Consider the following 20,395-nt stretch of genomic DNA (forward strand, 5'->3'; position numbering starts at 1 on the left):
CATCCGGGCCGGCTGACTTGAATACGTCCAACCCCTCCAGAAGCTCCCTAACTAAATCCTCACTAACCCGTGGCCCAGGTGTGCCTCCCCCGGGGCCTGAGGGGGGCCCAGCAGGGAGGTGGTTGTTCTGGTCCCTACTTGGGAAGAATGAAAACATCTTACTGTAGATGTTCCTTTACCTCAGAGCCTGAAAGCTGGCTGGATGATGAACATAGAGAGGTCCTATTATTTTTAACATTCAAAACATTTTAATCTTTAGTAGGAAGGATTTCTTTAGGCTGCCCAGTGGAACAAGTTCTCAGGAGGGGTGGAAAAACGTTAGTTATATTCTATGGACACACAAATCCCAATTATTTCTGATTGCTTGCAGACGGTAAAGAGCTCAGTTCTTAGTTCCATTTGGGTGCGCTCAGTAACTATATTAGCATACTAACCCCATCTCCAGAGAGACAGATTTTTCTTTGCTGCATTCCCCCCAAAGTGATCAGATTCTTAAGGCACTTTGTGCATATGTTTCCCCAGTTAATGAGGCCTTAATGCAAATCTGGTGGACTTAAGGAGCCACCCTTTTCTTCCACCCCATAGCTTTGAGTTCTTGACAACTGGTAATTGATAAAAACATTGTTTTCAACCATCAGATAGAATAATTGGGGAAATTGAGCTCCTCCATGTATGATTTTCCAAAAAGATAAGGTCACCCATAGGATCATTTTTTGGGGGCTAAGATTGTCATTAATCCTCATATACCAGTTTACCATCTTTCATTTACAAGTCACACACATACTGGGGAGGCAAGCTGCAAATTTTGTATGTTCTCAGAACATGATCTTTATGTTCATATGGGACTAGATAGCTTGTGACCTGTCTTTCCTGCACACTTCAATGGAGTCTTTAACATTTGAATTCTGCATTAGCAAAGGAGTGCTCCAAACTCCACCTTTCATGCCCCAGTTTGGAGCACTAGAATGTTCAGGGCCTCTGTGTGGTCCCCACATGCTACCACCAAAATATTCTGATTTGAAATGCATCAGATGCATGCACACCAAGAGTGGAATATATGTGGTAAATACATCTTGAAGCACATTTATGGTAAGGCAAGTAGCCAACAGGCTTTATAGAAAGCTGAGGCTTCAAGCTTATTGGGAAGAAGATTATCTGTTCAGTGCAACATGAAAAAATATTTCTTGGCAAGTGGTAACTAGAACAACTATAGGTTCACTAGTTGCCTTCTGCTCAGTCAGACCTAACTGAAGTTATACCCCTGAGTAGTATCAGACTCTCCCAGCTTGGAAGGACAAAGGTTTCTTGTAACTTTGATCACAAGAAGTCACTGGACATTGTGCAGATGGAGCTGTGCAAGAATTGCAGGAACAGCTTTGTCCCATTACCAGACTCAGCAACCATGAAAAGGTCACAGAATGTTTGAAATCATCTATCCACTTCAGTTTGGAAAGATGCAACCTGCTCACTTTCCATTTCTAGACTCAAAATTGGAGAGAAGCATGGGTGTTTCCCTAGTCTTATAGTTAGAAAAAACAAAACAAAACATAACAGTTTTTCTTACTATCCAACTTAAATCTTCTTGGGTATAAAATAAGCTAATTAATTTTCTTCCTGGTCCATGGGGAAGAGGAGAACAATTGATCACTGCTTTCTAATTTATAGCAATATTTTATGTATTGGAAGAAGTGAGGTAATTTTTTCCTCCTAGTTTAAACAAGCCCAGGTCTTTTAATCTTTACTCATAAGTCATGTTTTCCAAAGTTCTTACTCTTGTTGGTCTCCTCTGGACTCTTTCCTGTTTCTCCCCTTTCTCAGAGTGTGATGGCCAAACTAGGCAGAGGACTTCAGCCAAGACTTCACTGAGCTAAGCAGACTCTCTCTCCCGTGCCTTACATACAACACTCCTGTTAATTCACTCCATAATTTGCCTTTTAGAAGCAGCATTTCATTTTGTGCTCTTACTTAGTTTGTGATTCAGTATAGCCTCCAGATCCTTTTCTGCTTTACTGCTGCTTGGCAACTTATTTTGTATACATTTTATTTTTCTTCCCTAATGGCAGCAGTTTGTCATTTGACGTTATTTAATTTTATCTTGTTGATTTTGGGCCATTCCTCCAATTTATCAACATCATTTTGATTTGTAGTCCTGTCTTCCACAGTGTTTGCAAATTCCTCAAGATTGATGTCATTGTTGGATTTTTAAGCATACTGCATTCCATCATCCACCTTGTTAATGAAAATATGGAGTAGAACTGGGCATATCCCAGTCAGATTCCACCTCCTACTTTGGCAGTGAATGGAAATGCCCTCCTAGTTTGTCAGTGAATTGCCAATTACCAAATGCTGCAGATAGCGTCCTTAGCTAGTGTTATTCTCTTTCTTTGGCAGAAATCTTCACATTGTAGTCCCCAGGAGAAAATGGAAGACATACTACATAAGAAACTTTTGCCTTGTCTTGGATGCCCATATTTAAAGGATGAATTCGATTCTTATGCTGGGCAGCCATAAAGGTTGCATTCTGCTTTGTGGACCTCTAGCATGAAGTATAGGAAAATATATCTGTGTTTCTGAAAATTTCCCCCTCATTGAATAAACAAGGTATACTATCTGCTTCCTCTTACCCTAGGATCTGAGTCAACCAGAATAGAGATGGTAGTTGACACTGAAGGATTTGTGCTGCTTGTTATGTGGAATTAACCATACTTCACAATAAGACATTCTCCTATTCCTCCCCCTCTCCCTTCCCCCAAAAACATATTTAATGTCATCTTTAATTTTGGAGAGTAGTACATTTTTTCTGGGGGGGAATTCAGGCATTGCCAGTAATTGACAGGTTTGTTTCTGCTCCCAAGCTACAAGCAGGTTAAAATACATGTAACAGATCTATGAACCTTGTTACTCAAAGAAAGGTTTTCACATAAGCATGGATACATTTTGCTAAAGGCCACCATTCTAGTCTTCTGCTTCTGAATAGGATTTTTTTTTAGTCTTTGAGCAGTCTCTTGTGTATCCACAATATGATCAGCCATCTTTTCTAGAGGGTTTGTTTGTATCTTACTTACAGTGTCTCTAAGCGTTTCTTAGTGTTTTTCCACACTAGTAGATTTAAATGTAATGAATTAAAAAATAAAGGTGTGGTTTTTTTTTTTGTTTTTTTTTTTTTAATTCTTCCAAATTAATCTTAGTGTTTTGTGAACCTACTTCATATAATACCAAACCCAAGCAGTTATAGGTCTGGCATTCCAAATTTTATTACTTTCTTATTCAGTCAGTTTCTATTCCTTCTCCTTAAAAAAAACAAGCAAAACAACAACCACCCAAACAAAAACTTCCAATTTGAGACTCAAAAGTTGTATGTTGTGTAACTCGGGACTTCCTTATGTGCATTTGTATTTATTGTATTTACCCAGTAGATTTCTGAGTACCTGAAATCCTTCAAGAGTAGCACAGTGTCCTTCAATTAAGAGTACTGTGTGAGATGGTCCAAAAATGTTTTGTTTTCCCCACCCCCACTCTTGCTTCAGTAGAGTGTAGGAGAAGATTAGCCATCTGTCTCGCTCCTTCTAACATTACAAAAAATGTTAGAATTCTGTCCAGTATCTCATTCCAAAGGATGTTGGAAGCATCCCTTTATTCATTCTTCTGAAAGAAAAAAAATGTGTTTTGAACTGAGCTGCCATTAACCGTACAGATTAAAGACCTGGTGACTGACAGAGAGGGTATAGCAGAAACATTTTTGTTAACTACAATGGATTGTTTTCAAATGTTTGGAGGCAAAACAAGGTTGTTATGAACAGGGAGAAGTAAAGAATTTTTTTTGTCCATTTTTGGTAAGATCTCTGCTTCAGTCGAGATAAAATATGTATGGGTAAATATTGTGAAGAGAAAGTCTTAGTATTGTTTTGTTTTAGGAGCTGAAGATGAAGACAGTACGGTGATGACAACATCTAGAACACTTCCAAAGATAACAACTAGTGATGCACCTAAAGCTGAGACAACCACACTGAAAACACAGACCAAGATACCTGCACAAACAAAGGTTTGTGAACAGTTTGTAAGCAGTGCAGCACAGCAGTACTTTTTAGATGGTTCTAAAAATATAGTTCTGTATACTTTAATGATGACTTAAAAATATACTTAACTGATTGCTCTACCTAGAAATTTATCACCATTTGAAAAAAAATACTAAAATTTCTCAAGTGATATTGAGGTGTTTCAACGTTCTGTGTAGGCAGCTTATATGTTAACTTTTGGATTTCATGATAAAGAAGATCATCAAGGACAAGAGAACACAACTTCTCAGTAACACATAGGTATAGGTGAACATAAAGAACATACAGTTTTAACCATTTGTTCTTCTGTCTTGCCCTTCTGTGTCCGGGGTAAGCTTTCTGCTAAAACTCAAGGTTGTGTGCCTTCATTATATTTCTAAAAATATAGATTTAAGGATTGCATGGTTATGGAGAGAATTCCCCTTCATACTTACAAGCCTCTTAGGTTGGAGGCATGTCAGCAGGGCACTATGGGGATGTGTATGCTACTGCTGTCTGTGTTATACTCCTACTTTGCCTGTAGAAACAACTGTGGTGGTCTGATAAGTGATTTTTGGATGCCCACCTTAACTCACGCATGGTAAAAGTTTGATTTGGAAAGCAGTTTCCCCTCTATCAATTGGTCCATTTTCAGAGTGTGTCAGTTGGTTACTGGTGACTTTAGAGCATTTTTCACTGTAGTTGTGAAGGCCATTCAATTTTCATGAAAACTAAACATCATTACCCTATATCTTACTTCCTCATATAGAAATCAAATAGAATTGTATTAAAAATGCAAGTGCACAGAACCATTTTAATAGGGATGAGTGCTGAATTTTTATTGTTGATATTGTATGCTATGTCTAGTAAAATATGAGCAGAAGCTGACGTTTCTTTTAGAAAAGCAAACCTGATCACTTATTACTATTAAATAATCCTGGCATTTGAAAGTACTGGACTTGATACCATCTTAAATAGGTTAATGTGTATCTTTTATTGTCTGGTTTTAATTTGTTTGACAAAAGCATGAAGCTTTTAGGCAGACAACAAAATAAGCAGTTAAATTTCTATACACAAAATGAAGTTTGTGTTGTGTGCTGCTGTGTATAATCCTCTTCCTGTGTTAATACTATTTTATGAGACAAGCGGAGAAGAGAAGAGGCAGAGCTCCAAAGGCCTTGGAGGTGACAACTTAAACTACACCTTAATTAGTGTAGAAATGTAAAACAGAGAGTCAGCTAACCTAAAATAGTAGGCATATAGGTACAATCTCACAACAGCAGCAAACTGGCTGTTAAACCTCAGGGAAAGGTTATTTTGCACCCTTGTCAGTAAATGAAATGGGGATGGTTCCTGGGAGCAACAGTTAGCTGCACCAGTAAATATCAGGCGTCAACCAATTTCTTATTGATAGAATACTGTTAAAGTGAGGCCTTCTTGAGTGAATGCGTCTCTTCACATAGCACTGCAGAATATTCAGCCTAGCTTTTTGTAAAACCTGCTTGGATGCCTCATCCTATCTTGCAGTGAAAATCTGTAATGTTGGTGAATCCACAGCCACCTTAATGAGGCCTCATTGACTTCATTCTGCCTTTCCTAGGATTAGTTATCCTTCCTAACTGTGTGCTTAGCACAACTGCTTATTTGCTTTTTTAAAATTGGTTCCATCAGATTAACCTAGTAAGGGGAAGGCCATTGCTGAATCAAAACGATTTGAGTTGAATCAAAGCTAATTAAGAGTGCCTCCCTTCCAGGGATGTGGCCTCCAGACAGAGGTAGCATTTTAAATGACTACATGGAGGGTGTTTTTACATGTTCTGATTTAAGATGCTAAATCTCAATTTAAGGCACATTAAAGGTACCTGTCTACACGTTTGTGTCTTTGATGCACCTTAAAAATGAAAATTGTAGGCTATTTATGGGTAAATTTGATACTTGCAAAAGCAGGTATCAAATTTAGGCACAAGTAGCTAAAACGTATTAAAGCACATGAAGACTCATTAAGGCACATTAACGCTGAGTATGAACTGACCTGGGACTACCTCTCCCACATCAGTTCATGCACACAGTGTTAATGCACTTTAATGTGTGCACATGTTGACATAAGCCTGAACTGCCTTCAATGTGATGACAGTTGTATTGATTTACAGTGTTTACCATACTTCCCTATTATTAAAACATTACATTCTTTGTGTTTTGACGCATGCAAATTGAGTTACAATTTTGTGGTGCCAGTGTGAAAGGAGTGACATATCACACTTCCCTTGTGTAATATGAGCTTTACTTTTTAATTTCTTTTCTTACCGTAGTCACCTGAAGAAATTGACAAAGAGAAAATGCCTGAGACGAAATCTAAAACTAAGGATGAACTAAGTGATGACACTGATGTATTTACCGAGAAGCACTCAGAAAACCTTTTTCAGAGAACAGAAGTACTAGCAGGTAAGGAGCCAACAGGTCAATCCCATTCTTAACATGTTTACAGGAAAACCTATAGACAGTATAGAGATGTTACATGCAGAATAATTATAGATGTCAAAATTCATATTTCCTCCTGAGCATCACAAGTACCTACAGAGCAGCCACATTTTCCTGAGGAGAATTAGATGGGACTATTCCAGAGTTCTGTAATCAAGACCCAAGCTTTTTTTGCTGATTTATTTGCAATGTATTGTCTTCCTAAAGTTGAATACTGCCTCCTGAGTATTGTTGGCTTCCCAAACTCAGTCAGTCAGAAAGTTGCAATTCAAACTTGCTTTCAAATGACCCCCCAAGATACTTGCTGGGCAAAGATCTATACCTACTTCATCCCTGTTTCTTGCAGACTCAGTCTGGGAAATGCTGTGTGGGACACAAAGGGAAATACTGCCATAAAGAAAGTTGCAACTTTCACTGGGGGCGGGGGGGTTGTTTGTTTAATAGCTTGTTAGCTCCATGTGTGGTAATTAACCTTGAGCAAATTCTTGTTCCCCATGCTAGATGCCTAAGTAAAATCATATTCCATCCTCCTTGCATCTTGGAAAAGGTGTAATCGCTTCTAGGTTTGTAACATGCTTCCACTTTAGCCTTAGGATTAAGTCACAAAAAGCAGCGAACCAGAGCAAGATCTACACACCTTTGCTTGTATTGATGTTTTTCTCAGGGATTGAAGTGGGATGGAATGGAATTGCACTTACCACACTAATACACATAGCAGAATGTCTCTAGTTGTTTCAGTGTCTTCTGCTCATGGTAACCTCCAACTGGTTGACACTTGGCATATAAAGTGGGCCTAGAATTGTGATTATTTATACTTCATGCCACAGAAAAGGGTGTTGGCATTTGAACCACAAACATTTGCTCAAGCCATAAGATAATTTTAGTTTTGCATCACAGATCAATAGACTCAAGGGCTAGGAACAGATGTTGCATTTGTCCTGGGACAAATTGTGCCTGCATTTGTCCTGCAACACAAGTCCTGGGATTGGCATATGTATACATTGCCCTTTCAGTTGGGGTTTAGTGGGCAGCTAAATGCACTGCCACTTTTCTGCCATTAATGCAATGAGACAGCCATTCAAATACATTTTGTACTGTCCTGGGACAAACTATTATTACCACTTCTTATCCTGAAGTGTCCTTATGAGGCCCACTGTAATCTGTATTCTCCTTAGTGAAACTGAATAGCAATTTTTAATGTAGAAAAGATTACATCCCTCTTTTAAATGGAAATGTGAAAGCACCTGAGGTTTTAGTGTTTATATACAACCACCTTTGTGATTGTTCTAAGAGCATAATTAATTTAAAAGAGTTTTATGCTACTGAGCATCTTTAGAACTATGGACCATATTGTCATGCTGACAGTCAGATAATTTAAACAGGGCTATTTTAGGAACTTATTTAATTTGCTTAATTTGATTCAGTTTGTTTTAATTATAAATAAATAGTAAATAATTTATTTTGGGCAATGGAAAATAAATTTGGAGCTATTCATCTTATTTTGGCATATTGTGAACTGTTGTTCATTTTGTTTCAGCTGTTATTGCTGGTGGAGTTATTGGGTTTCTCTTTGCAATTTTCCTCATCTTGCTGTTGGTATATCGCATGAGGAAGAAGGACGAAGGCAGCTATGACCTCGGTGAACGTAAACCATCCAGTGCTGCCTATCAAAAGGCACCTACTAAGGAATTTTATGCATAAAATTCCTATTTAGTGTCTCTATTTATGAGATCACTGAACTTTTTTAAATAAAGCTTTTGCATAGAATAATGAAGATCTTTTTCATTAAAGAGCCATTATGGCACCTTTATGATAAAAATCCCATTGTATTTAAAACTTTTCATGTATTCCTTTAAAAATGTAAAATTAAGACTTAACATTTGCAGTGTTCTGTGAATAACAGTGGCAAAGCATTATTTTATAAAACCATTGATGTTCACTGAATCATTTTTAAAACTTTATGCATAAATATAAGATGATGAAAATGATTGTTTTATCCTATGGTTCAATGAAAGTTGTTTAATTTTTGTCAGCATGTCTCGGATTGATCTTACAAGTTAGTTTTTATTTCATTAATTTATCTGTTTCCAAAAAATATGCCTTTTTGTAGTTGTCATGGTGCAATTTGTCTTCAGATAATTCAGATAATGGTACCTTATAGTGTAAGTGTAATTTTTCAGCTATGTAAACTTTAACCTCCACTTCGTATAAATTTAAGTGTCAGAATATCAATTTTACACTTTGCATTGTTTCTCAATGTACCTGTAGCTTCTGTGAGATTTGTAACAGCAAATTAATGTGTAAAATTGGAATACAATTACAAACTGTCTAGTCGTATCCTTACTAAACAAATCTTATTTAAGGAAGATTTGGAGTAAGCTACTGACAAATCTAAGCAAACCCAAAGACTCTTAACAGTATTCTGAGAAATTGCTGCAGATTTCTATGGCCACTGTATTTGTTAATTTCTTGCAATTTGAAGGTACAAGTAGGGGTTTAAATTTTTGTTCTTAAAAATGCATTTAAGTTGTAAACGTCTTTTAAAGCCTTTGAAGTGCCTATGATTATATGTAACTTGTCGCAGACTGGTGTTAATGAGTATATAACAGTAAAAGAAAATGTTGGTATTTTATAAGCACAGACAATTCTAATGGTAACTTTTGTAGTCTTACATGGATAGACATAAATTGTAATTTGGGAACATAAACACTACTGAATAAATCATGTGGCCTAATACTGAAAATTTCATTGTGATATACTTTTGTACATTTTTCATTTTATGTCTTTTTGGTTATGTTTAATGTCACAAATTATGTCTCCTTAGATCTTGGAAAATACTGTTGGGACCCAAAGACCAAAAAAAGCTTATTGATGAGGCTGCTGCTTGGAACAGTTTTGCAAAAGTGACAGGAAAACCCGTAATATTTCATTGTCTGGAAGCAAGCTTAGCATCTGGTGTATGAATTATGAGCGTTTCAACCTTTGCATTATACTTAATGGCAGTATTGACACAGACGTGTACTTTATGCAAAAGTTACTTTCAGTACTGTAAAATTCAGAGGAGTACACAATTTCATTTATTATGTATATCGGTTCTTTATTCATTGTTTTACTATAACTTTTGAAGAACCTTGTTTTGATTCTACCAACAGAAGAATTGAGATAAACCCTGATGAAGGGTTTTTAAACCCAAAAGCTTGCTAAGAAATTTTTCTCCAGCTATTTAAGTTGGTTTAATACAAGATATCAGATTCATCCAAAGAACCTTGTCTGCCTTGGGATAAATGGAATATTTTTATAAGAGAAGGCAGAAATATTCCAAATAGAAGAGAATTGTAATTGCCTTTGGGTTACAATTCAGATAGCTTGTGGAGACGAAAGTGGTGTGCCTGCCTAAGTTATGCTTTTAACAAACAAGTAGCTTTGTCTTCAGGACTATTAATTTCCTCTTTTTCAATTTCTTAATTTCCAAAATAGTTCAGGGAGAAGATTTAACTATACTACTTCTCACAGGTATATATCAATTGCTTTTAAATAAAACTCCTAGTTCAAAAAAAAGAAGAAAAGAAAAACAGTGTAACCTGTATCTGTTGCTGCCCCAAATTAAGTAGTCATTTAGGAAAAATTAAAGGTATCCTGTGCCATGATATTTTAATATATTGCTTTTTCATTATTTACTCGTATTGGCATTTTTTTCAAAGCAATACATGTTCAACAGTTAAAAACAGGGTACGAGTTTAGCAGGTCTGTTACTGTGCAATATTTAGTGAAATTCAATTAGTAAAATAACTGCTTGGAATAACTGTGCCAAGAAAGGAATATTGCTGGCAAATGCTGTGCCACTGCTGTAAAATAAAGCATTTGTTAAAGTGCCAAAATAAAGTCTACCATGCCTAAACTAATATTTCATTTGTACAGTCTGACATCCAGTCTTCTTGAAGCCCATGTTACTTATCGTAGATGGAGTTTTCTTCAAGGTGCAATAAATACTACTGTAGTTATAGCTATAAACATTAGACATAGGACAAGTTGTCTATTTTTTTTCATAAACAGATCAACATTAAAGTGCTTTTAAATGACCTTTTCACTTCTGATTGTTTCAGGCCCTTTACTTCCAGTTGCTACATAATGCTTTATTAACCAACACAATACTTTAGTAACAAATAAAAACATTTGATAATTGCTTTACACCAATTATTCATTATTATGTATGTTTTTAATTGAATTTGTTTACTAATAGCAGCAGCAATTATGTTTATGGTCTTCTGTGAGCTATTTCCTTTCTTTTAAACATTGCTACTTCTCATATCACCTATAATATGTAGAGGAATTTGAAACTTTTTATTGATTGTTCCCCACCACAATCTTCCAAACCTTCCCTGCCCCTGAAATTTTGAACTAATCTGTACAGATGAAAGTAACAACATTTACTGCCGTTACTCACATTTTGACTTGTTTTCCTTTCCAGTGAAAGCATCTAACAGCATACTGTTAAAACACAATTTTAATAATAAAGTTACCATTTTAATTTACAAACATCACTTCAGTTTTTCATTCAGTCTACAGCTTAGGCTTCTGCAGGCATCTGTTTTCTAGCAGTGCTGTTAAAAGGAAAATTGGCAACTATATATCATTTCATTCTTTTCTTGCACTGAAATTTCCTCGCTGTACTTGGTCTTCAGTTTGCTGCCCTTTGTGTTCTCATCTTCTTGAAAGTGTTCTAGCCTTGGAGGCAGCACTCTGACTACAAATACATGTTGCTTGGCAGCTGCTAGATTCAAATGCCAAGCCATGGACTGCTTTTCCCTCCCCACCTCCCCGTCCAGCAGTGGCATCTATATCTGTGTGGGTTAGCTGCTTGGCTGATCTCCATTGATACTGTTGCAGCAACAGCAAAACTCCTTAGATTCTGATATGCCATTGCTTTGAAACTTATAAGTTATACTTGTCTTAAATGTAGTTTTTTAACTTGATTCATTCTTGATTATAAACAGATACTTTGCCTTTATATTTTGCAAATTAAATGCATGTAAAAATTGAAGTCCATATTCAAAGTATCTTGCATGTTCATCTTTCGACTCTTGATATTTGAGTTCTGCTTCTCCATGTCACAAATCAGTTGTAGCATATTACAGTTCTTTGCATCCTTTTCTTCTTAGAAATCATTACATTTTAGTGTACTTGGATAAACAAGAACATGTAATGTTCTTTGGTGTTATAAGAAGACAAACTTAGGGCCTTGTTGTACAGTAATTTTAGGTAGCTCCTGGAGCTCTTAACCCAGGGGTGGGCAAAATGGCGGATCTGGTCAGCAGCCGGACTCCATTTCCCAGCCACCCCTGCCTGCATGACTGTTGCCAGTCTCCTGGTGACCCAGCCCCACCTGCACTGTGAAAGCTCAAGGCTGGGGTTGCCATAGAGACCAGCCTCAGCCACAGCTGGCAGGGGGCTGCTCTGGAGCCACTGGGGTCTTGTGATGGGGGCAGCTGGCTCTGGAGCCAGGTTAGAGCCCTGGCCTGCAGCCTGCAGGCTCTGGACAGGAGTGTGCAGGCAGAGATTGCAGCTCTGCCCCTGCTCCAGACCAGGCTGTCACTGCTGTAAGGAGCTGGAGCAGAGTTGCGACCTTTGCCTGTGCACCCCTGCCCAGAGCGTGCAGGCTGCAGATCGGGGCTCTAACCTGGCTCTGGAGCAAGCTACCCCCATCGCAGGATCCCAGCGACTCCGGAGCAGCCCCTGCTCTGCTCTGCTCTGCTGTGCGCCTTGCCAGGGCAGCTGAGGCTGGTCTCCATGGCAATCCCAGCTTTGCACTGGTGCAGCTGGGATCTTATGGAGACTAGCCACAGCCATGTGGGCAGGGTGGATGAAAAATGGGGTCCAGCTGCTGACCAGATCCAGCCCGCAGGCCAGACTTTGTCCGTCCCTGTCTTAACCCCTGGACTGTTCTCGCTTTAACAGCTGAACCTAGTTTTAAACACTCTTGAGGAAGCTTAAAGTTATGCCACTCCAACCTAGGTTTATTTCTGATCAGTGGTATCCAGCTTGTGTTACTGTAGACTGCATGTTGGTGTAAAGATGCCTCCCCCACACCTTCCCTGCTGGCCCAGAACAGGCCTATTCCACCCCTGCTGTCCCCAGGACCCCAGATCTCTGCTCACTGCCCCTCCTACCCCTCCCTGTGCTTGCTTGTGGCTGTTCTTGCTGTCTATTCTGGGGGAGCTGGCAGGGAAGGGTTAACCTGCTCTGGGATTCTTACTTTTCAATCTTCCAGGCCTCCCATCCGCTGGCCTGAACGTGTGACCACTCCAAATTCTACCTAGCGCTAACACTGATCAACATTTGAGCACCTCCATGTAACCTGTAATGAGGCCCTTGTTTATAGATGGGCATTTGTTTCATGATATTGGCTATACCTTGCCAATAATATGTTGGTTTGTTTGGGTTTTTTTTTTGCGGGGGGTGGGGGGCATTGTTCTTTTTTTTTTTGCAAAACTGTCCATTGAAATGAATAAGGAGTTCTATTTAAACAGAATTTATTTTTAAAAATGTGTTTTACTTAAAGCCCCAGGATGTATGGAGTGGAAAGTTTATTTTAGCATTTAGAAGATGTTTTGTTCTAACTAGCAATTCTTCAAAAGAGCAGTATTATTCATGCTATATCAGAGATGTTTAGGGAGAAATGAGCAAATAGCTCATTTTCTTAAACCTATAGTCAGTTATACTGGGCATTTGGTACTTCACCAAATTGACTTAATTAAAACTTGTTACCAAAAGTAACTTTTCTGCTCTCATTAAACAGTACTGTGGATCCAAAACTTGAAGTTAATCATGCTTTACAGCTTGGTTGTCCATTTTAATGCAATTTGTTAAATTGCCTTCTGTTACATTTAAGGTTCACCCATGCATTACAACAGGCAACTGATTGAAAATAATGAATGGTAAACCATGGATTCAAACTTTAGAATCTGTTACTATAGCATTTTCTTTGTCTAATTCTTGTCTGCCACAAGAAGTGCTACTTTAATTTTGTGTTTACCATTCTTTATACCAATCTGGCAGGTTCTCCTGTTCTACCTATGAGCTGAACCCAGGGTCAGCCCATGCAATAATGATAAGGAGCTCCATGTGCTTAAGCAGAGACATCCACTTCTTATTGATCATCAGAGCTGAGGGTGAAAAGTCCTGGGTTAAATTTCATGGGTGAAAGATGCAAGAGGGGATGGAAATCCTATTCTAACCACTCCAGTGGAACAGAATTTCAGGTGAGGTTTCCTTGCCAGAAAAAATTGCACAGGCTCAGATTATTAATTATTTGGCCAATAATCTGCAGAGCTGGAATGATAGCATACCCCAGTTTCCTGCCCAACTCACCCAGTTGTCACCCTATCCTTCAGCATGAATCCAGGCCACCAGAGAATTCTTCGCTGAATCTAAAGTGATGGAAGAAAAGTGCAACTTAGCACTTCATACCTGAAATACCTCCTTTTCTATGCAGGAAAGGAGAAAATATGTGCATGTGAAAGGGCACCTCATAGATATGGGGGTGGATAAGTGACATGTTAAAAGCATGGAAGAAAGTCTGGGGTAGCATACAACCACACAGCTGTGTACTTGTTATGCTTGAGCTTAATTTTTTGGATTGGGGCACAGATGACCACAAAAAAGGAATTTGAGGTGAATGGGAAGAAAGAAATGGTGGGAGAAAAACGGTCTTTTGTTCCCTTCAAATACCAGCAACATCCCCCCCCCTCGGCACTTCTACTTTACAGAGGCAATAGGCGCATCTACACATGAAATTAATAAATTAATGCAATGCAGTAACCTCTGGTACATTTTATGCTGGAATTTATTGCTCCCAGGCACTGTATTTACACGTGCACCTGGGCTACAGCACCTTGAGCCGGGCCAGAGCAACCCCGGCTGGCAGGGGCCTGGGGGGTCAGCCTGCCAGCCCGGGGCTGCTCTTACCCAGCTCAACATACTGTAGAGGGGCTGGCTGGAGCATCAGGGTGCCCTAGTATGGGGCTAGCTGGGAGGGTGTCCCTATACTGAAGCACCCTCATGCCCTAACCTTCCCCATCAGCATCCATGCACTTGTTGCTGTGCACTAAATAATGCCACCATAAGATAGTTCCTGTGTTTACAAACACTAACCTGCAGTGGAGTTAGTTAGTTTCCTATGCTCTAATAGGGCCACACGTGTAGATGCTGAGAATTTACTGTGGAGCTAATTAGTCTACTCTACAGTAAATGTCTCATGTAGATGCACCCAGTATGTATGCAGCAGGGTGGGTGGATGTCAATTTTACACACCAGGAAGAAGTCTTGTCAAGCGATTGCTACACCGAAAAGTAGTGATTCATATTGTATGTTATAGAAAGTGTCTCGGCTTCTGCAGGCCACTCTTCCTGCCAGATGTGCACAGACATTGACCCAGCTTTCTAGAATGGAACATGTACAGACAACAGGAGGTCCGTCCGTCTCTTCTTTGCTATTTATGATGCATGCAGCAAGATTGTGGGAGGAGTGGAGAGAAAGAACAAGGATGTACATATCTAAGGTTTCCCATTATACTTTGAGGGAGATTTCTTGGGGTTGTGTCTCCTTATCCACTGGAAGCAAAAGGAAATTGCTTGCGATGCTGTAGTACTTCATTTTTAGTGGAAACCTATATGGACTATTGAGAGATGCTCTGTAATTTACCATTTTCTTACCATGTGGATCTGTATTAGGTGCAGAATATCAGGCTTAAGCAGCTTTGACTGACTCTTTTGAAATAAAATCTGTTTATGGAAAGCTCATGGAATTTTGAATTAATGTGAAAGCAGGTACTGGCTTGAGAACTATGGTGTGATTGAATTAGTACTGAACCCTGCCATGTCTCATGACTGAAGGTCAAGTTGCATTAATTGTCACCGCCTCCCTAGTTCTGACAGTTCAGTTCTAAAACTGAATGACAGGAGTGTCTGTGAAAAGCATGCAGGAACATAATCCCAATCATAATTGTTTGTTTAAAATAAACAGAACCTAAGTTCGCTATAGGGGGTGACTTTAATCCTTTACATTTTTTTCTGTGGGCGTTCTGCTATTTTCTTCTCATGGATCTTCTGTTACTTTGCTGAGTACAGAGGAAGTTTCTTATTTTTAAAAATAAAGTGTATGTAACAAGCATACAGAGCAATAATTTCTGCTAGGCAACAGCTGTACCTCAACAGCAATTTAAGGCTTCCCTAATGGTGGGAAACTGAGCTTACCGTAGGGAAAAGTTCTACTTCCTGGTTATCCTCTCACAGTGGACTGAAGTCTGGCAAGATTAAGGAGAACTAGGACCAGACTTTCTTCAGGGTGGACTGGGGCAAGGGGGGTAGGGGAAGTCACAGCCAGTACTAATGACACAATGACAGTAGCTTGGTGTTGATTTAAAAAAAGCAAACAAACAAAAAGCCAACTGTGACACAATTGCTTCTGTGATCCAGTCTCTACCAACTTGTCAGATTGTTTACCCTTTGACCATAGTAAAAAGTTGAATAAAAGACTGCTTTCCTTTCATCTAGTTCCTCACTCCCTGGTTCACAGCTCTCTCAGGTCTTTCTGAACCATCTTCTCTTCTATTAGGGTTCACCACTTGTCATGCAGGAGCTCATATTTCTACCAGATCCTCATCTGCCTTCTGTGGAGCCTCTGATCTTTGAGTGAACTGATTTAAATGGGAGAGATTTAAACCATAGGTTAATTGTAATTTAAATAATCAAGCAATAACCCTTGATTTAAATAATTACTTTTAATCTTGTTTTGCATTTGTGCTTTATTTATTTTCCTAAAGAAAGGTTGTTTCTCACTGGTTGGTAGCTATTCATACTTTTTGATTTGCAGCTAAATATATCTTTTACACTAAACTTGGTGCTTATTTTTGTTAATCAGAAAAAAGCACCATATACATATTTAAACAATTAAATATTTTAAAATAAATGTATTTAGAGTACTAATTTTTGCATTTTATTATTCTAGAGAATGATACATAACATTTATTTAGAATATTAATTTTAAGTTATGATTTGTGGTTTTGGTTTATAGCTTATCATTCAATTAAAATGCAGACAAAACACCATTTTAAGGCTATTTAATTGTTAGATAAAAACAATGTTAAGTGTGCTAGATACTTAAGTAGAATGTTTATCAAAACATGGTTTTGTCTTTAAAATTAAGTGTTTTTTAAACAAAAATAGAATTATCTCTTAGCAAATGGAATTTACTGTATCACAATGTTAAGATTTTATAACTAGTAGATCTTAATCTCTCACAATGAGGGGCTCCCTCTACACAAATTAGAAGAGGAAAACCAATCTTTTGTACTTTTTCAACTTCAGTCAGATTTCTAACTTGAATTAACTAGTTCATTGAAATAAACTAAACTGAATAAACTGAAATGAAGAAAACTTCTCTGCACTTTTGCAGAAGAGGCCGCAGCCTTGAAAAACTGGTTTTCATCTGGTTTCCTTTAATAAACTCCAGCTTTGGGTGCTTAGTCAATGACTTCTCCCAGTTCAGTGGTTTGGCATTTTTAAAAACTTTGACAGAAACATTGACTACTTTAATATTCTTTAGTTTAAATTCAGAGATTATAGTAAACTTAGGTCTTGATATAGGTTGAGAACATAAGGTGGATGAACCTCCATTGGGTGCGTGGCTGGCAGTGCTTCCTCTAAGCTGTGTGGCAGGTGCTCCTGGCAGCCACGCATGCCACACAGCTTATAGGGAACGCTGGTGGCCGAACTGGCAGCTATTTGGGAATGGGAATCAGATTTTCTAGTAGCCTGGAGTTTCAGGCTAGAAGACTGGAGATCTATAGAAATTCACTGGGGAGATTCAGATTATACATGAGGTCCCATACCCAGTCTGTATAAAGCCAGTGACACACCTCTTCCTTTGTGTGCTCAGATCCTTTCTGTATTTTTGGAAAGTAATGGGGAAGTTACTGATGCTCTGAGCTGCAGTAATGTACTATGGAATCATGCTATCAAGCCATATTTATTGCTTTTGTTAGGTCACGTTGCTATGTCTCTGGAATGTGTGTACGCTAGTTTGATGTCATACATGCTATGCCTCTTCATTTTGAGAGGTTGTCAAAGACACAGCTCCCGTGGGATAGTAGCCCAATGCTTACAGTTACCACCATTGTATTGCTGGAGAATATCTATACCAGCATTTTGCTGGAGCTGCATGTCAGCTTGTGTGGCAGAGGAAGGTTGTTTTTTTTAGGCAGCAGAAAGGCTGGGTTTTAGTGGCTTGCAACAGATATGTGGTACAAAAGGCAAGGTCTATTGGAAAGGTTTGTAGTGGAGAACAGGCTTCTCTTAAAATGACTCTCAGGCAAACATCTCTTATTGAGTGGTCAGTTCCATAAATCCTACTCCCTAGCAACATCCCCTCTGGATAGTTGAAAACAAATTCCCCTGTGATAGCAGCAGAGGGGCTAGAAATAGTGTGTGGAAGGGTAGAAGCTAACATATAATTGTTATTTTTGTTGTTTTCCCCTGCCTTGCTGTACACAGTAAGGATGTGTGTTCCTTGCTGGTTTGCATGAAGTTAAGTTAGCACAGGGCCCTAGGCATACAGAAGTCAAACACTGGCATTTGTTCTTTAAGAAGCAGCTGAATGCCAGGACTTCTTGGGAACATTGAAACTGCAAAGGCTGAAAGAGGGAAATAAAATCTTAAAAGTTCAGTTAATTAAGAATCTCCCTTTTACTCTGCATGTGCATAACATACATACTCTCTCTCTCTCAGCTGTCATAACATATGTATATATCCACTCTTATTCTTGACATCCATACAAATGTCCAAAACCTTTTTGAATCTTTTGAAGTTCTTGATCTCAGTGATAGTTTAATTATATGAATCCTGAAGAGACTGATGTATAATCACAACTTTAAGAACATTTGTCCAACTGTGGTCCAGTGTGTGAAAGCTAAGCACTAACCACATTGAAGCCTACAAAAATTGCCCAGCGTTGCACATCATGGGAAATTCTGCTGAACTGACCTCTTGCTGAGGAAATCTATCCTGAGTCTCAGTGTGGCTTCAGACTATTGAGAGGCACAAATGACATAATGTTTTGTGGCAGATCCACATTTTTCCTGACAGATCCAGGAAAAACACTGAGAACACCACCAGGAACTGTATATGGCTTTTACTAATTTGACCAAAGCCTTTGACTCTGCTAACTGTGAGGTTCTAGGGAGGATCTTATTGAAGCTTGGCTGCCCAGGGAAATTTATCACCATCCTAAGATTCTTGCATGACCAGATGACTGCTTCCATCCTATACAGTGGCTCTGCTATGGAGCCCTTTGCCATTCGAACTTGTGTCGAGCAGGGCTGCACCAATTCTGCCTTCCATCTTTCTTATGGATCATCCATGATCCTCTGTCACATGGCATCAGTGCTGAGTACAGGATGGATGGGAACCATTTCAGTCTTTCCTGCCTCTATGCCAAAACCCAAGTCACATCAGCTTCAATTGTTGAACTTCAGTATGATGATTGTGCTGTTGCACATACTCAGGACCTATAAACGGCCCTTAACTGCTTCTCTCAACTATAGCAGTGGTTGGGACTGACCCTTAACATCTGGAAAACAAAGGTGTTTCAACAGCTTGCTCCAAGATGCTTAACTTCCCTAATAAAGATCATCATAGATGGACAGGAGCTGGAGAACGTTGAACACTTTGCATACCTCAGCAGCCATCTCTGAAAGGCCAACATTGACGAGGAGATCCAGCATAGGATCCGATATGCCAGCTCTGCCTTTGGAAGACTGTATCACTGTGTGTTCAGTGATCACAACATCAGACCTCAAACAAAGCTCCTTTTATATAAGGCTGTGATAATCCCAACTCTTCTCTATGGCTGTGAGGCTTGGGTGATCTACAGGGACCACCTGAAGAGCCTGAAATGCCTTCACCAGCACTACCTCCAAAAGATCCTTGGCATCAAGTGGGAGGATTATCACACAAATGCCAGCGTCCTTACCGATGCTAACACCACTGGCATGGAAGCATTGACTATTCAGCATCAGCAGTGGTGGGCAGGACATTGCGCGTGCATGCCTGATGCATGTTTACCACAACAACTGCTATACTCCCAACTCAGCCAAGGACAAAGGACATGCATAGGCTAGAGGAAATGCTTCAAAAACGCCCTTAGGACAAACATTAAGATGTGGCACTAACATCACAAATTGGGAAAAACTACCCTAGGACATGGGTACATGGAGACACCTTGTGGGAGAAGGTACAGCTATCTTACGTTAAGGAAAGCCATCTTGCCCTGCAGGCAGAAAAGTGGAAGGAAAAGAAACGAGACCAAAAATCTGTGACCTCATCCTCCCTTTAACCACCACCTATGGTGTCGGCGGCTCTAGGCGGCCTTCTTAGCCATCGGGGGACTCATCTGCAACCCCTTACGTGGCCCAGGGGAGCGATCAGCCTCAAGCCTGAGGGCCCCCGTGGCAAGGAAGACAGCAAGGGGCGGAAGCAGGCCGGCAGGGCCAGGGCCACCGATCAGTTCTGGACGTTTTCATGCAGACGAAGGGCCGGGCTCGAGAAGCGGTGCAGCTGCCTCCCGCCGGCCCCGCTGGGAGGTCCCTTGGCGCTCGGCCCGGCAGGCCTGGGGCTCGCGGCAGGGGCCAAGCTCCCCGCGCCGGGGAGGGGCGGTTCCCCCGGCTTTCAGGGGCTTCGTTGCACCCGGGGAAATTTCATCCAAGATCTTTAGGATCTCCAGGCCGGAGGGAGGAAGCCGAGGCCGGGCTCGGAGAGCCGAGCAGACGCAAGCGCGGCTCGCTACTGCCTCGGCCTTCCGGGGTCGCGTCCCGAGCTGGGCCGCCCCGC

The 20,395-nt window shown here is 39.8% G+C and overlaps 1 protein-coding gene across 1 annotated transcript in view; it reads left to right on the forward strand.

Annotated features, from left to right (window-relative positions):
- SDC2 (syndecan 2) overlaps positions 1–10,591 on the forward strand; it is a 100,693-nt gene extending 90,102 nt beyond the window's left edge. Inside the window, exons 3-5 of the mRNA XM_019550849.1 lie at positions 3,915–4,042; positions 6,344–6,476; positions 8,050–10,591. Coding sequence (XP_019406394.1) covers positions 3,915–4,042; positions 6,344–6,476; positions 8,050–8,213 — 425 coding nt within the window. The 3' untranslated portion in view covers positions 8,214–10,591. The remainder of the gene's footprint in view (positions 1–3,914; positions 4,043–6,343; positions 6,477–8,049) is intronic.
- The last annotated feature ends 9,804 nt before the right edge of the window (positions 10,592–20,395 follow it).

Source organism: Crocodylus porosus, unplaced genomic scaffold (assembly GCF_001723895.1).
Source record: "Crocodylus porosus isolate Cpor-Errol unplaced genomic scaffold, CroPor_comp1, whole genome shotgun sequence".
Classification (NCBI taxonomy): Eukaryota; Metazoa; Chordata; order Crocodylia; family Crocodylidae; genus Crocodylus; species Crocodylus porosus.